Below are 18,346 nucleotides of genomic sequence, written 5' to 3'. Positions count from 1 at the left end.
CAAAGACAAGCTTAAATACTGCCTCTGATTAGTGCTCGGGAGGCAGGTGAGCGGGCATTTTGTCCACCAGAGACAGGTAGACGAAATGAGTAACCAAGGAAACAAGACAAGGGAGTGGAAAAAACAGGAACTTAAAGAGTCCAAAGGACAAACAGCACATGGCCAAACAAAAACATGATCAACAGACATGACAATTGATTTATTATTGGTTAGCTTCCGAATAACAATGTTATTAAAAAGAATAAGAGACTTATTATACTGTAAAAATGTTGGTCTTACTTAAAAATGCACACATTTAGTTGTATTCAGTGTCAAATAATATGATATGACTCTCACGGAAATACATTTTGAAATATTTGGCTTCCATGGCTCTCTCAGCCAAAAAGATTCCCGACCCCTGGCCTAAGAGGAGGAGAAGAAGAACGCTTGCGTAAATGGCGTAAACTATCCTGAAATTCTGACAACTGACGTTTCATTCCATGATAGTTTTTAATCCGGAAAATGTATGTGTGTGAGCAAGAATCAACAGCTGATGCAATGGACTCATATTATAATGAAAGTAAGTCATTGATTTCAAGATAATGTGTAAATTATTAATGCTGAAATTCTGACAACTGACGTTTCAGCATTAAGGATAGTTTACGCCATTTACGCAAGCGTTCTTCTCCTCCTCTTTGGCCTTGCCGTTTAACCATCAAACAAACGCCTTCGGAACATCGCCCCCTGGAGCAGGGACTCAAAGTCAGAAAAGGGCAGGACATTTCTATTTTGGTCCTTTACACCAGTGGTCCTCATAACATAACATTCTCATGTAATATATTATACTCTTACTTTGCATTTGGCTATTCAGCATTTCACTGTAATGATGACAATAAATTGAATCTAATCTAATCTGCATACCAGTTAACATCATACAGTTGTGATCAAAATTATTCAAACCCCCACACAATTTTGGTGTTTTAGCAAGTTGGACATTTATTCCGTATTTTGTTTATAGTCATATCAAATAAAGATGTGTCAAATAGACAAATGTAACTTAAATTGTAACACTGTATTTTACAAAATACCAAAAAAGGACATTTTTCTTAATATTTCATTGACAAAATGATTCAACCCCCTAGTTCCATGCATCTTTAGTACTTAGTAGAACACCCTTTGGCAGTAATGACATCCTTCAAAGGTGATACATAAGCGGACACAAGCTTCTTGCAACCATCTACAGGTATTTTAGCCCATTCCTCTTGGGCAAAGGCCTCCAGTTCATTCATATTCTTGGGCTTGCGTGCTGCAACTGCCTTCTTCAAGTCCCACCACAGCTTTTCTAGAGGATTTAGGTCTGGCGACTGTGAAGGCCACTCCAGAGTCTTCCAGCCCTTCTTCTGCAACCACTCTGATGTTGATTTGGAGGTATGCTTGGGATCCTTGTCCTGTTGGAAGGTCCAACGTCTCCCAAGCCTCAGCTTCGTCACTGACTTCATGACATTTGCAGCTAATATATCCTGCTAGGAAATAGAATTCATAATGCCTTGAACGCGCTGGAGATTCCCGGTACCTGAGGCAGAGAAACAGCCCCAGAGCATGATTGACCCCCCACCATGCTTAACAGTAGGCAAGGTGTTCTTCTCTATGTAAGCTTCATTTTTTTCTCCTCCAGACATAACGTTGATTCATAGTCCACTCCATAGAACAGTTTCCCAAAACCTTTGGGGTTTGTCCAGATGGTTCTTGGCATACTGGAGTCTATTTTTCTTGTGCCTGGTAGTCAGAAGTGGGGTGCGCCTGGGAGTTCTGGCATGGAGGCCTTCATCTCGTAGTGCGCGCCTTATTGTCTGGGACGAAACCTGCGTTCCCCTCTCTGCAATGTCCTGTTGTAGTTCCTCAGCTCTTTTCACCACTGTACGCTTCAAATCCCGGACAGCAGTTGCACACAGCATCCTCTTTCTACCACGCCCAGGTAGTGTTTCCACTATGCCTTTAGCTTTAAACTTGCGAATTATGCTCCCAACTGTGTCTCTTGGAATGTGTAATGTCTTTGCTATTTTCTTATATCCATATCCTTTCTTATGAAGAGAAATGACCTCCTCTCTTGACTTCTTTGACCACTCCCTGGACTTCACCATGTTGCAAATACACCACTGACCATCTACAAGAAGCTGAGCGTCACAGTCTTTTTCAATCAGTTTAATTGTTGCTCGTTATGGTTCTAATCACATCTACAGGTGTTTTCAACACCTGATTGAAAAGACATTATTCAAATTCTGTTCTTAAGAGTTATGATCTTCAAGGGGTTGAATAATTCCGTCAATGAGATATTAAGAGAAATGACACTGTTTGGTATGTTACAAAATATAATGTTGTAATTCAAGTTTCATTTGTCTATTTAATGCATCTTTATTTGATATGACTATAAACAAAATACGGAATAAATGTCCAACTTGCTAAAACACCAAAATTGTGTGGGGGTTGAATAATTTTGATCACAACTGTACATACTGTATATCTCTTTGGTTTTTCATCTATTATATAATTTCATTTTCTTCCTGGAATCATATGTTTTTATTATTAGTCTGTAATACTCAATGGTGTCACATACTCCTCTCTTCAACTACAGACACTGTTGTGAGAGTTGAAGCCCAGTCTGTGGCTGAGGAGATTGGATCCTATCGTTTTTGCATTTGTACAGCCATCCATGGTATGACATTCTCAGCCAGATCCAGTATGTGAGTAAACTCATGCAGTCGCCCTCCACGCAGCTCGATGTAACTGTCGACTTGATGAAGAAAACCAAAGATTCCCTCACCAGCAACAGAAACACTGGATTTTCTGATGCACAGACAACGGCAAAGGAGATGTGTGAAGAAACGAATGTGGAGACTGAACTCAAACAAAAGCGATTGAGAACCACCAAAAGGCACTTCGGTTATGAGTCTCCAGATGAGCCCATACAAGATGCACTTAAAAAAAAAAATGGAAAGCACATTTTTTAATGTGGTAGTGGATACAGCCATCTCTTCACTTGATGAGAGATTTCAGAGCCTTGGAGAGGTGAATGACAAGTTTGGAGTACTCCTCAATTTCCACAACTTACAAAAAGAAGAGCTGCTACAGCAGTGCCAAACCCTGAGGACTACTCTGACCCATGACATTAATGGCACAGAACTTGCAATGGAAATGCAGAATTTCCCACCATTGCCATCAAAGAACATGACAAACGTGGAACTCTTGACCTTCCTGCATGAGAAGAAGCTGGCAGAAATGTACCCCAACATGTGGGTTGCTCTGAGAATCTCTGCCACTCTTCCTGTTACAGTGGCTGCTGCTGAAAGAAGCTTCTCTAAGCTCAAACTCATTAAAACCTACCTGAGATCTACTATGATGCAAGAATCTCTCAGTGGACTTTCCATCATAAGCAGAAATCATGTGGTCTCAAATCAGTTTGTCATACGATGGTGTTGTAGATGACTCTAGCCTTTAAATAGACCTCCTTTTTAGACCAGTTGATCTGCCGCTTCTTTTCTTTCTCCTATGTCCCCCCCTCCCTTGTGGAGGGGGTCCGGTCCGATGACCATGGATGAAGTACTGACTGTCCAGAGTCGAGACCCAGGATGGACCGCTCGTCGGGACCCAGGATGGACCGCTCGCCTGTATCGGTTGGGGACATCTCTACGCTGCTGATCCGCTTCAGATGGTTTCCTGTGGACGGGACTCTCGCTGCTGTCTTGGAGCCACTATGGATTGAACTTTCACAGTATCATGTTGGACCCGCTCGACATCCATTGCTTTCGGTCCCCTAGAGGGGGGGGGGTTGCCCACATCTGAGGTCCTCTCCAAGGTTTCTCATAGTCAGCATTGTCGCTGGCGTCCCACTGGATGTGAATTCTCCCTGCCCACTGGGTGTGAGTTTTCCTTGCCCTTTTGTGGGTTCTTCCGAGGATGTTGTAGTCGTAATGATTTGTGCAGTCCTTTGAGACATTTGTGATTTGGGGCTATATAAATAAACATTGATTGATTGATTGATTGACTTTGCTGCAAGAAAGACTAGGAGAGTAAGGCTGTAGCAGGTCAATCAATCAATCAATCAATCAATCAATCAATCAATCAATGTTTACTTATATAGCCCTAAATCACTAGTGTCTCAAAGGGCTGCACAAACCACTACGACATCCTCTGTAGGCCCACATAAGGGCAAGGAAAACTCACACCCAGTGGGACGTTGGTGACAATGATGATTATGAGAACCTTGGGGAGGACCACATACGTGGGCACCCCCCCCCCCAGGGCAGTGGTTCTCAACCTTTTTTCAGTGATGTACCCCCTGTGAACATTTTTTGAATTCAAGTACCCCCTAATCAGAGCAAAGCATTTTTGGTTGAAAAAAAGAGATAAAGAAGAAGTAAAATACAGCACTATGTCATCAGTTTCTGATTTATTGAAATGTATAACAGTGCAAAATATTGCTCCTATGTAGTGGTCTTTCTTGAAATATTTGGAAAAAAAGATGTGAAAATAACTAAAAAGTTGTTGAAAAATAAACAAGTGAATCAATTATAAATAAAGATTTCTACACATAGAAGTACTCATCAACTTAATCTTTGGGGATCGTAATACAGATCCATCTGAACTTAATTCTAAACATTTCTTCACAAAAAAAATAAATTTTTAACATCAATATTTATGGAACATGTCCACAAAAAAAATCTAGCTGTCAACACTGAATATTGCATTATTGCATTTCTTTTCACAGTTTATGAACTTACATTAATATTTTGTTGAAGTATTATTCAATAAATATATCAAGGATTTTTGAATCGTTGCTATTTTTTAGAATATTGAAAAAAAATCTCATGTACCCCTTGGCATACCTTCAAGTACCCCCATTTGAGAACCACTGCTCTAGGGGACCGAAAGCAATGGATGTCGAGCGGGTCTAACATGTTACTGTGAAAGTTCAATCCATAGTGGATCCAACACAGCCGCGAGAGTCCAGTCCACAGCGGAGCCAGCAGGAAACCATCCCAAGCGGAGGCGGATCTTGCCTAGGGCGCCAGATTGGTTGGCAAGTATGCATATATGTAATATTTACCTAATATATATATATATATATATATATATATATTATATAATATATACAGATATATTATATTATATTACAGTTACATAATATATACAATATATAACAAATCCCAATTACCATGTACAATATTACAGTATATGTAACAGCTGCAGAAAATAAATAAATGTATACCTCATAATTAGGACTTTCTTATTTTATAATTTCGACTTTTAATGACATTCATCACTAAATATTGACTTTATCTCATAATTATGACTTTTATCTAATAATAATTATGATTTATCATTGGGGTATTTTTTCAGCGTCGGAAACGGGCTTCCATACAAACGCTACAAAATATTCGAACATTACTGTTTACAATTGTTACAAAAATGTCATTGATTTATTCCAAAAATAAGTTCCAAAGAAGGAAAGCCGTGCGTGCGCGTTCACGTCCCTGACGTCAACGTCCCCCCCGTGACGTGCCCGCCTCCGGGTGAGACGAAATCCCTGACACTAACTCGAGCGGCACTCGCTCCCACTCGGCGGTGAATGGGGGAAGTACAACTCCGAACGTTCTAGTCCGGTACAACCCTCGTCTCTTCGGTCTGACACGTCTGAGACACGCCGGTAGTCGACGGTCACGCTTCGCCACAACCACCGGGAAGACTCCAGCGCTGCTAAGCTAGCTAGGTCGGTATAGCTCCCGCCTTTCCACGGTAGTCCCCGAGTTGGTCTCAGTTTGTGCCGAATCTTCCCGAAGACGATCGGCGAGTTTCGGGCGGAGCTGTCGAGGTGACTGTGCGTGTGTTGTGTCCAGGAATGAGCAAGGATGGCCGGCTCTGCAGCAGAGGAGAAAAACTTCCGACGGTTCCTGGAGCTCTTTCTCCGGGAGATGAGCCCGCCTCTGCAGGACAGCGACCCGCTCCCTGCGCGCCCCTTGACGGACCTGGTGTGTGAGGACGAGGTGGAGGGGGAATGCCTCGACTTGTGTCTGCAGCACCTCTACAAATAGTTAAGTAACCACTCATAATGTTATTCTGTTTTTTTTTTGCGGGGATGCTGATTGGCATGCCCGCTAACCTCCCACCACGCTGGGTGTGTCCAAACTAATCTTTTTTTCATTCGCCAAACATGCATATTTTGTACAGTCTCTATCCGTTTTTTTGTTGCACATCTGTACTGCAGGTAGACTTAAAAAAAAAAAAAAAAAAAAAAAAGAGTGAACCCCCGATTTTGCGTAACAGGCCGACGTCATCATTGCATAGGCGGGGGAGGAAGCCAGCGCCATCGCTCTTGACCAGCCTCTTTCAGGCTAAAAATAACCACAGTTATGTTGTTTGCCACAATGTAAATCACACACAGAATGGTCGGTTAAAATATTCAGTCATGGACGGGATGCAAATGAACAAGCTTATACACGGTGTGGGTGCGTTCTTGTATTTGTCCCCTTCTTGAGACATCAACAGGGAAAAGTACCTTCCATAAGAGGACCGGTGAAGAAGTTAGGACCAAAATCAAGGTCCTATTACGGAAAACAATTGCCTCTAATAGAGAGCCAAATACATAGAGTCCGTGAACATTGCTCCAAAGTCACGATTTTTGTTGTTGTTGATTTAAATGCACCTGTGGATAGGTTGATTGGTAACACTAAATTGGCCCTAATGTGTGAATGTGAGTGTGAATGTTGTCTGTCTATATGTGTTGGCCCTGCGATGAGGTGGCGACTTGTCCAGGGCGTACCGCGCCTTCCGCCCGAATACAGCTGAGATAGGCTCCAGCGACCCCAAAAGGGACAAGCGGTAGAAATGGATGGATGGATGTGCATACACAAGTAAACATTGACAGGTGCAAAGGCAGCAATATATGATAAAACACAAGGAGGACTTCCCTATTCATCCCCCTCTGGTCAACATATGAAATAACAAGTGTGGCTAAAAATTTGAAGCCCCCCCCCTCTGGCCAACGTATGTAATAACAAGTGTGCTCTTGACCAGCCTCTTACAGGCTACAAATAACCACAGTGATGTTGTTTGCCACAATGTAAATCACACACAGAATGGTCGGTTAAAATATTCAGTCATGGACGGGATGCAAATGAACAAGTTCATACACGGTGTGTGCGTGTTCCTGTATTTGTCCCCTTCTTGAGACATCAACAGGGAAAAGTACCTTCCATAAGAGGACCGGTGAACAAGTTAGGACCAAAATCAAGGTCCTATTACGGAAAACACTTGCCTCTAATAGAGAGCCAAATACATAGAGTCTGTGAACATTGCTCCAAAGTCAGGGTTTTTGTTGTTGTTGATTTAAATGCACCTGGGGATAGGTTGATTGGTAACACTAAATTGGCCCTAATGTGTGAATGTGAGTGTGAATGTTGTCTGTCTATATGTGTTGGCCCTGCGATGAGGTGGCGACTTGTCCAGGGCGTACCCCGCCTTCCGCCCGAATGCAGCTGAGATAGGCTCCAGCGACCCCAAAAGGGACAAGCGGTAGAAATGGATGGATGGATGTGCATACACAAGTAAACATTGACAGGTGCAAAGGCAGCAATATATGATAAAACACAAGGAGGACTTCCCTATTCATCCCCCTCTCGTCAACATATGAAATAACAAGTGTGGCTAAAAATTTGAAGCCCCCCCTCTGGCCAACGTATGTAATAACAAGTGTGCTCTTGACCAGCCTCTTACAGGCTAAAAATAACCACAGTTATGTCGTTTGCCACAATGTAAATCACACACAGAATGGTCGGTTAAAATATTCAGTCATGGACGGGATGCAAATGAACAAGTTCATACGCGGTGCGTGCGTGTTCCTGTATTCGTCCCCTTCTTGAGACATCAACAGGGAAAAGTACCTTCCATAAGAGGACCGGTGAACAAGTTAGGACCAAAATCAAGGTCCTATTACGGAAAACACTTGCCTCTAATAGAGAGCCAAATACATAGAGTCTGTGAACATTGCTCCAAAGTCAGGATTTTTGTTGTTGTTGATTTAAATGCACCTGGGGATAGGTTGATTGGCAACACTAAATTGGCCCTAATGTGTGAATGTGAGTGTGAATGTTGTCTGTCTATATGTGCTGGCCCTGCGATGAGGTGGCGACTTGTCCAGGGCGTACCCCGCCTTCCGCCCGAATGCAGCTGAGATAGGCTCCAGCGACCCCAAAAGGGACAAGCGGTAGAAATGGATGGATGGATGTGCATACACAAGTAAACATTGACAGGTGCAAAGGCAGCAATATATGATAAAACACAAGGAGGACTTCCCTAATCATCCCCCTCTGGTCAACATATGAAATAACAAGTGTGGCTAAAAATTTGAAGCCCCCCCTCTGGCCAACGTATGTAATAACAAGTGTGCTCTTGACCAGCCTCTTACAGGCTAAACATAACCACAGTTATGTTGTTTGCCACAATGTAAATCACACACAGAATGGTCGGTTAAAATATTCAGTCATGGACGGGATGCAAATGAACAAGTTCATACACGGTGTGTGCGTGTTCCTGTATTTGTCCCCTTCTTGAGACTTCAACAGGGAAAAGTACCTTCCATAAGAGGACCGGTGAACAAGTTAGGACCAAAATCAAGGTCCTATTACGGAAAACTATTGCCTCTAATAGAGAGCCAAATACATAGAGTCCGTGAACATTGCTCCAAAGTCAGGATTTTTGTTGTTGTTGTTGATTTAAATGCACCTGGGGATAGGTTGATTGGCAACATTAAATTGGCCCTAGTGTGTGAATGTTATGATAAAAGATAAATGGGTTGTACTTGTATAGTGCTTTTCTACCTTCAAGGTACTCAATGCGCTTTGACACTACTTCCACATTTACCCATTCACACACACATTCACACACTGATGGAGGGAGCTGTCATGCAAGGCGCTAACCAGCACCCATCAGGAGCAAGGGTGAAGTGTCTTGCTCAGGTCACAACGGACGTGACAAGGTTGGTACTAGATGGGGATTGAACCAGGGACCCTTGGGTTGCGCACGGCCTCTCTTCCACTGCCCCACGCCGTCCCAATGTTGTCTGTCTATATGTGTTGACCCTGCGATGAGGTGGTGACTTGTCCAGGGCGTTCTCCGCCTTCCGCCCGAATGCAGCTGAGATAGGCTCCAGCGACCCCAAAAGGGACAAGCGGTAGGAAATGGATGGATGTGCATACAAAAGTAAACATTGACAGGTGCAAAGGCAGCAATATACTATAAAACACGACGGCAGCTAAAGAAGGACTTCCCTATTCATCCCCCTATGGTCAACTTATGAAATAACAAGTGTGGCTAAAAATTTGAAGCCCCCCCCCCCTCTGGCCAACGTATGTAATAACAAGTGTGCTCTCGACCAGCCTCTTACAGGCTAAAAATAACCACATTTATGTTGTTTGCCACAATGTAAATCACACACAGAATGGCCGGTTAAAATATTCAGTCATGGACAGGATGCAAATGAACAAGCTCATACGGTGTGTGTTTGTGTGTGTGCGTTCCTATATTTGTCCCCTTCTTGAGACATCAACAGGGAAAAGTACCTTCCTTAAGAGGCTTGGTGAACAAGTTAGGACCAAAATCAAGGTCCCAATATGGAAAACAATTGCCTCTAATAGAGAGCCAAATACTAGAGTCTGTGAACATTGCTCCAAAGTCAGGATTTTTGTTTTTGTTGTTGATTTAAATGCACCTGGGGATAGGTTGATCGGCAACACTAAATTGGCCCTAGTGTGTGAATGTTGTCTGTCTATATGTGTTGGCCCTGCGATGAGGTGGCGAATTGTCCAGGGCGTACCCCGCCTTCCGCCCGAATGCAGCTGCGATAGGCTCCAGCGACCCAAAAAGGGACAAGCGGTAGAAAATGGATGGATGTGCATACAAAAGTAAACATTGACAGATGCAATGGCAGCAATATATGATAAAACACGACGGCAGCTAAAGACTTTCCTATTCACCCCCCTCTGGTCAACATATGAAATAACAAGTGTGGCTTAACATTTGAAGCCCCCCCTCTGGCCAACGTCTGTAATAACAAGTGTGTGTAAGAAATTGAAATGCACCTCCTTTGGCCAAAATTAATAAAATAAATATGTATATAGAGACATAATGTAATCACTTGAAGTAAATAATGAAGATTGATGTACCGCGCCTACCACCCGAATGCGGCTGAGATAGGCTCCAGCACCCTCCCCCCGTGAGGGACAAGCGGTAGGAAATGGATGGATGGAAAAAACAAAACTAAACTAAAAGCTTACCTTTTTTATATTTGCAAAATATGTATATATTACTAATGTTGTAAATACAAATATTTATATATCTAGAAATAATAAATACAATAGTGTGTGTGTGTGCGTGCGTGTTCCTGTATTTGTACCCTTCTTGAGACATCAACAGGGAAAAGTACCTTCCATAAGAAGACCGGTGAACAAGCTAGAACCGAAATCATGGTCCCAATACGGAAAACCATTGACTCTAATAGAGAGCCTAATACTAAACTACGTGAACATTGCTCCAAAGTCAGGATTTTTTTTTTGTTGTTCATTTAATGTGCACACAAAAGTGCACATTGACAGGTGCAAAGGCAGCAATATATGATAAAACACGACGGCAGCTAAAGAAGGACTTCCCTATTCATCTTCCTCTGGTCAACATATGAAATAACAAGTGTGGCTAAAAATTTGAAGCACCCCCCTCTAGACAACGTATGTAATAATAAGTGTGTGTAAGAAATTGAAATGCACCTCCTTTGTCCAAAATTAATAGAATAAATATTTAATGTATATAAAGACATACTGTAATAACTCTAAGTAAATAATGAAAATTGGTGTACCCTGCCTACCACCCGAATGCGGCTGAACTACGCTCCAGCACCCTCCGCAACCACGTGAGGGACAAGCAGTAGAAAATGGGTGAATGGGAAAAACTATTACAAAAAAACTAAAAAAAACTATAAGGTTATACCTTTTTTATATTTGCATAATATGTATATATTAATAATGTTGTAAATACAAATCTTTATATCTTTCTACCCTTTTTGACACATCAACAAGAAAAAGTACCTTCTATATGAGGACCGGTGAAAAATTCAGGACCAAAACCATGGTCCCAATACGGAAAACCATTGCATCACGTCCGTTACGTCCTGAGCAAGACACTTCACCCTTGCTCCTGATGGGTGCTGGTTAGCGCCTTGCATGGCAGCTCCCTCCATCAGTGTGTGAATGGGTAGATGTGGAAGTAGTGTCAAAGCCCTTTTAGTACCTTGAAGGTAGAACAGCGCTGTACAAGTAGAACCCATTTATTTATTTATTTATTTATTTATTTATCTAATAGAGAATGTCTCATTTGCACCCCTGGTGGTAAAATATATCAAAATTAGGGTGGTCCCTAATAGGAGGGATTTTTCAAATTGACGAAGTGTCAGTTTTAAAAGTGCTCCTCCTCTAGTCAACATATGAAATAACAAGTGTGTGTACAAATTTGAAGTGCTCCCCCCTTTGGCAAACATATGTAATAACAAGTGTGTATAAAAAATTTAAATGCGCCCCTTTTGTCCCAAATTAATTAAAATGAATAAACAAATATGTATATAGAGACATGCTGTAATAATTTGAAGTAAATAATGAAGATTAAAAACCAATTACAAACAACAAATTTCTCCCTCCAAAATAACAAAAGATTAAAGCTTACATTTTATACATCTGCATTGTATGTATATGTTATTAATGTTGTAAATACAAATCTTTATATATCTAGAAAGGGTGGTCCTATAGAGGTTGGCATTTTTCTCAGGTCTCAAGAAGGTAACAACTACAAGAGTGTGTGTATGTGTGTGTGTATATGTGTGTGTGTGAGTGAGCGTGAGTGACAAACACTTGCTGGCCTGGTTTAGAATCCAAAATAGGTGCAGAAACTGTGCTGGAAAAGGGAAAAAAAAGCATCTAGGGCACCCGATGGCAAGGGGAGGGGGGCTTTTTATTTTTTTCTTCTTTTTTTGACACCCTGAAGTGCTCACAGCCACTCCAGTAGTGTTGGGCGAGCATGTGCTGGTGGCAGGGGGGATGTCAGGTGTCACTAATCACACTCATTTTCGCACATGCACAACTGCGAAATTTCCCCAACGTTGAGCTTATGTTGTGTGAGCGCGTTTCATCAACCGTGCTCCTCACGGTACTCAAGATGTCAGAAACCCACACAAGGGAACCGAGAGCGTAATATGCACGCCAGGCCACTAGTTGGCGATGTGAGTTTTTAATGCAGGGGTGTCAAACTCATTTTCATTGAGGGCCGCGTCGCAGGAATATTTCACATTTCAAGGCCACATCGTCTCAGAGGGCAGCTTTTTAAAAATAAATTTACGTTATGCATGCGGGTAATAACCTGTGATTAATTGAAATGTATGTGCAATTGGTTATTAGAATTTATTATGTATAACTTGCGTCAAAATCATAAATTAAGGTGACAAGCAGATATTTAACTATTTGTTTTTATCTCACAAAAAATAGTTTTGCAATACAATATATAATAACATTATTGGCATGATCAGATAATATTCAAGTTTAAAATATGCATTGTCTTCTGTCAAAATAATTACTTCAAAAATTAATTTTATTGTAAAAATTAATTTTATTAAACTTTTTTTTTTAGGCCATTTATGGTACCACATTCCTCATTGGGTCAGTCCAGGAAGACCACTAAGATTCTGGATTATTGATACTGCTATCGGAATTTTTTCTATCCAGCTGCTCAAGTGCCGCTATTACGCTTGGGTAGATAATAATCAGCTTGGGAAAATGACAAATAAGGAAGCAACACCAAGTTTGCAGAACAACAATATTACCTCAAAGTCACGCACTCTAATTAATTGTCAATTTGAAGGGAACGCCACTTAACACACGACCGCAGCTACGGTGCACTTTATCATCCCAACCGTCCTCTAAGCGAGCCACTAATTCACAGGCCAATATTAATCCACTCAAACAAGTGAACATTTTAAATAATCACTGGGTCATTTTATTTATATAATACACACATACTGTAACCTCGGTTTCTGTAAACACTGGCTTCCGGTCTCTCACTCAAATAGGTCCGTGTGGAACATAAACTCGAATAACAATTCCTATTGTTGCAAAATGCACAATCACCTAACATGCAAATTAATTGTACTGATTTATATTATTTATTCGATGGGAGACATCATGTTAAAGGTCTGTGAATAAAGATTAGTACCATACATTAATATTATTTTACTTAATTATTTACAAGTTACTATAAGGACAACCGGTAGAAAATAGATGAATATATATATACAGTACAGTCCAATATTTTGGACACACCTTGTCATTTCAATGAGTTTTCTTTATTTTCATGACTATTTACATTGTAGATTGTCACTGAAGGCATCAAAACTATGACACCTGTGAAGTGAAAACCATTTTAGGTGACTACCTCTTAGTGCTGTTTGAGAGAATGCCAAGAGTGTGCGAAACAGTAATCAGAGCAAAGGGTGGCTATTTTGAAGAAACTAAAATATAAAACATGTTTTCAGTTATTTCACCGTTTTTGTGTTAAGTCCATAACTCCACATGTGTTCATTCATAGTTTTGATGCCTTCAGTGGCAATCTAAAATGTAAATAGTCATGAAAATAAAGAAAACACATTGAATGAGAAGGTGTGTCCAAACTTTTTTTTTTTTAACCGATATTGGTATCCATCAAATCCTAACAATATACATCAGCAGTCAAAAATAGCTTTTTGAACTTGTTTTAAAAAGGTTTGGTTATGATTTTTTTTTTACCGTATTATATACTGGAGGAACTGGTTTGAATCGAATAGTGAGTTGCTCTAAAATTTTGTCTGGTTTAAGTCTGTCCAAACTGTCCCAGAAGTCTTCTTACGATTTTCCCTGAGTGTCATGGCATCTGCCGTGGATAAATGTAGAAACGTTATGGAAAATTACCCCTGCCATCGGTCTCATCAATATGCAATATTTTTACGCTTACATCATTTCGACAGCTGATTGTGCAATAAAGGACGTCTTTCCTCATTAAGAAACAACATACCTCAATAAAAAATGATATAAACACATTACTATTTGAGCAACTAAGGTACTAAATTGTTTACATTGAACCTAAAAGTTGTGCTCTCTTAGAAAACAGTGATCTATCATACTCAAGAAATACAAGACGGAGGTGTTTTTACGGTGCGTTCAAGGACTGCTGAACAGACTAGGACACCACAACTCCTACCAGAAAAGGAAAAAAAATATTTTATTTGTTATGCACTTTTCAGTTAAACAATTCTTTAAAGTGCTATCCAATATTTAAAACTGATAGCTTAGCTATTAGAACAGATAAAATACTAAAACGCTATAGTGAAGCATAAGAAACAAAAACATGCAAAATTGTGGCTTTTCCAACAGTGTGTCTATATTTTACAAAAATACAATGGTTAAAAGATTTCATTGTGTGTAGTAGTATTTGTTGATCACATTTAACAATACCGCGATAACCGTGATCATTTTGGTCACGATAAAAACCTGGTATGAAATTTTCATATCATTACGTCCCTAGTAGCAAATGTCAGTAAACCCCAAAAGCCAGTGATTCTCAAACTATGGTGTGCCTCATGGTACGCCAAAAATCACTTATTTAAAGTAAAGTGTTTTATTTTCCCATGTTCAAACAGTCTTACTGTTCAGCTACAGTGTAATGTTACGGTGGTCAAAAATATGAAATATACTTAAATATTATATATAAACCCCTGCCTTGTTTGTAATGAATACTTAGGCCTACCATACCACTGTGTTTTAATATTGTTCCTTATGGTGGTACTTGGAGAGCCAAGTTAAGTTAAAGTACCAATGATTGTCACACACACACTAGGTGGGGTGACATTCCTCCTCTGCATTTGACCAATCCCCTTGATCACCCCCTGGGAGGTGAGGGGAGCAGTGGGCAGCAGCGGTGGCCGCGCCCAGCAATCATTTTTGGTGATTTAACCCCCAATTCCAAACCTTGATGCTGAGTGCCAAGCAGGGAAGTAACGGGTCCCGTTTTTATAGTCGTTGGTATGACTCGGCCGGGGTTTGAACTCACAACTTACCCATGTCAAGGTGGGCACTCTAACCGGTAGGCCACTGAGTTAGGCGTAGTGGTTAGAGTTAGGTGTTTTCTAAAGTGGTACTTGGTGAAAGAAATTTGAGAACCACTGACGTAAGCTAGAGATGGACGTAACTTTGTTTTTCCAATTATTACAAGGAAGAAGGTGACAGTGAAGGACGGAGCCACGAAGAAGAAACAGAATATATTAATTGAATTAAAGCAATTAATCATCAAGCCATTGCAGTTTTGCACTGCTAGTCTGCACCATACTGAAGCAGAATGTGTTTATAACGCTTGCCAAGGACATTGAATTAATATCCAAATGGTGGACAAATATCCATGAAAATACAGAGAAGGTGCTGATTTGTTTGACGCAGAAACAAATATTGTAGAAGTCCACTCTTCAAGTTATATACGGCACTGCATTATTATATTACTTCATAAAACTACTGTAGTTGTTTGTACTACTTTGGGGTGTAATGGTATGCGTATTTGTATTCAACTGTTTCGGTACGGGTGTTTCGGTTCGATGCGGAGGTGTAAAGAATACGTTTCCACACGAGCATATGAAGTAGCCGCCATACTAAAGTCTTAACAAGCTGCTCTGCTTTTTGCCTCTGTCTCCTACACAGCACCCAGCATTGTCCCACCCACACAACCGTCTGATTAGTTACAACCATAGGGGTAACAGCCAATCAGCAGTGCGTATTCAAAGCGGTAACAACCAATCAGCAGTGCGTATTCAAAGCGCATGGAGTCAGCGCTTCAGCGTCGTGCAGATAGGTGTTTGGCAGGAGAGCACAATGCAGCGTACTCTCCCCAAATGATAATAAACACTTACCAGTCAACTACTAGTAACATTACTATGAGCCCGTTGAAGTTCTAGAAACAAACTGCAGCTCAGCTCACTCGCAGTCCTGGCTTGAAGTGAAGGCTAATTAGCTTTTAGCTTACCGTTAGCTCAATTTGCGCTGTGTGTGTTAGCTCATTGTGCGGCGTGTGTGTGTGTTTGTGTGTGTGCGCGTGTGTGTGTGTTACTGACAGTGTTGATTGAGCTGTGTTGAAACAGCAGAAAAGGACATTACGTTAAATGAGTTTCTGTCTCTGATAGTGTATATAATAATGTAAGTGCATCATTAAGCCTACATGAACTCTATGGTGTTCTGGGATGAATAGTCTCTCCTATTGCTATTGTACTATTTTTTTCAGCTATAGTTACATTAATCATTAGTAATGTAGCAACGTAGTTTTGAACGGCAGGGTCCCTGCTATCACATGTTGACAAAAATATAATATTTACATACTAAAAATCAACTACAGGCTTCCCAAATGCTGTAATAAATTAAGCATGATGAGTTGACTTGAAACTTTTTAATGTTGCACTTTTTATATATACAAGAAAAGTTTTGTAATTTTATTTAATCAAAGTAACAATTTGAGGCAGTTTAATTTTGATTAACGTGGGCAGAATTATTATAGTGTTCCCAATGTTAAAAGGATAAAGCCATTGTTTACAAATTTGGTAAATAAATAACCCAAAAATTTATATTTTGTTGTTTTCTTACTGTACCGAAAATGAACCGAACCGTTACCTCTAAACCGAGGTATGTACCGAACCGAAATTTTTGTGTACCGTTTCACCCCTATACCACATTCTATTGTTTATGGTTGTTTGTACAATATTTATAACCCATCTAAAAGTAGTTTTTTCCCTTTTTATGTTTTAAGATGGTGCTGTTTAAGGGGAACCAGGCACCAATGAAATTGTTTTAAATTAAATGGGCGATGTGTTTACGGTAAGTCATAGAACCGTGGGTACTGCAAAGTACTATTGTATACATGATAAACAACAATAACAACAAATGTAACTCGATTGTGTCATCTGTGCGTAAAAATACTTTTCTATGAAAAATGGGTAGTTCCTGTACTGCGACAGGGACAACAACAAATGGCTACTGAAAAGTGGGGTATGACATTTTCATATCGTTAAAATATTTGAAGGCAAGGACTGCAATCCACATTTTGGTGTGAAAGGTTCTGCTAAAAAGGCAATAAAAGGGTTGCAGTTTCCTGAGGAGGAAGCACAACTTCAATTTTTTGTTTTGCGTTGGACAGCCGAAGGCGGCACAACCCCACCCTCTTCACTTCCTCACAAGCATGACGACAGGAACTTCCTCTTCCTCTTCCTCTTCCTCCAGTCACAGCATTGCTATTGAACGCTTTCAACATGACTTTTGGCTCTCCTTTCCACGCTCTTTTATTCCCACACAATAGCTTGTTTACTGTGTTGGTGGGGAATCTCGATGTCAGCGAATGTTTGATTGAAGTCGTGTTGGCGTCAGGGCCCAGTCTGGCTTTTCACCAAATTCCTGCAGTCGACTGTCCGAGATATGATATCTGCAGCAATGCATCTTTAACGGTGCCTGTTAAGTCCTTGGGAAGGGCTCACCAGGATCCAGGAGACATTTGCAGGACTTAGGGTTGTCCCGATACCGATATTTTGGTACTGGTACGAAAATGTGTTTCGATACTTATCTAAAATAAAGGGGCCCATAAAAAAGGGCGTTATTGGCTTATTTTTTTGATTTTTGAAATCTTACGGTACATTAAACATGCGTTTCCTTTTGTAATTGGAGAACGATTTTAAATAATTGATTGATTGATTGAAATGTTTATTATTAGATTGCACAGTACAGCACATTTCGTACAATTGACCACGAAATGGTAACACCCGATTAAGTTTTTCAACTTGTTTAAGTCGGCGTCCACGTTAATCAATTCATGGTACAAATATATACTATCGGCATAATACAGTCATCACAAAAGTTAATCATCAGAGTATATACATTGAATTATTTACATTATTTACATAAAATAGTGAAAATACCAGACAACTTGTCTTTTAGTAGTAAGTGTCAGAGTTAGTTTGTGTTGAAACCCAAGATGCAGAGAAGGAGGCAGGCATCGAATGAGAAAACATGATTTAATATAAATACTAAAACAAGAACAAAAAAAAAAGGGGTACAAAAAGCGAGCACGAGGCGGCTAACCAACTAAGAGAGCTAGCATGGGAGCTAGAAAACAAAAGGAACTTAGCATGGAAGCTAGCAAAAACAAAAAGGGGCCTAGCGTGGAAGCTATCGGGTAGCGAGCAGGAAAACAGAAGTCGTACTTGTAATATGAAAACAAA

General features: G+C 40.5%; 2 protein-coding genes across 2 annotated transcripts in view; both read left to right on the top strand.

Annotated features, from left to right (window-relative positions):
- The window catches only part of LOC133551882 (protein phosphatase 1E-like), a 291,522-nt gene that overhangs the window by 197,347 nt on the left and 75,829 nt on the right, over positions 1–18,346 (top strand). The window lies entirely within an intron of this gene.
- LOC133551881 (protein phosphatase 1E-like) overlaps positions 5,509–18,346 on the top strand; it is an 88,667-nt gene continuing 75,829 nt past the window's right edge. Inside the window, exons 1-2 of the mRNA XM_061899061.1 lie at positions 5,509–5,746; positions 5,874–6,067. Coding sequence (XP_061755045.1) covers positions 5,886–6,067 — 182 coding nt within the window. The 5' untranslated portion in view covers positions 5,509–5,746; positions 5,874–5,885. The remainder of the gene's footprint in view (positions 5,747–5,873; positions 6,068–18,346) is intronic.

The sequence above is a fragment of the Nerophis ophidion genome, linkage group LG04, assembly GCF_033978795.1.
Source record: "Nerophis ophidion isolate RoL-2023_Sa linkage group LG04, RoL_Noph_v1.0, whole genome shotgun sequence".
In the NCBI taxonomy this organism is placed as follows: domain Eukaryota; kingdom Metazoa; phylum Chordata; class Actinopteri; order Syngnathiformes; family Syngnathidae; genus Nerophis; species Nerophis ophidion.
Note: the sequence above shows the minus strand (reverse complement) of the source record. Positions and strands in the feature narration are given on the sequence as shown.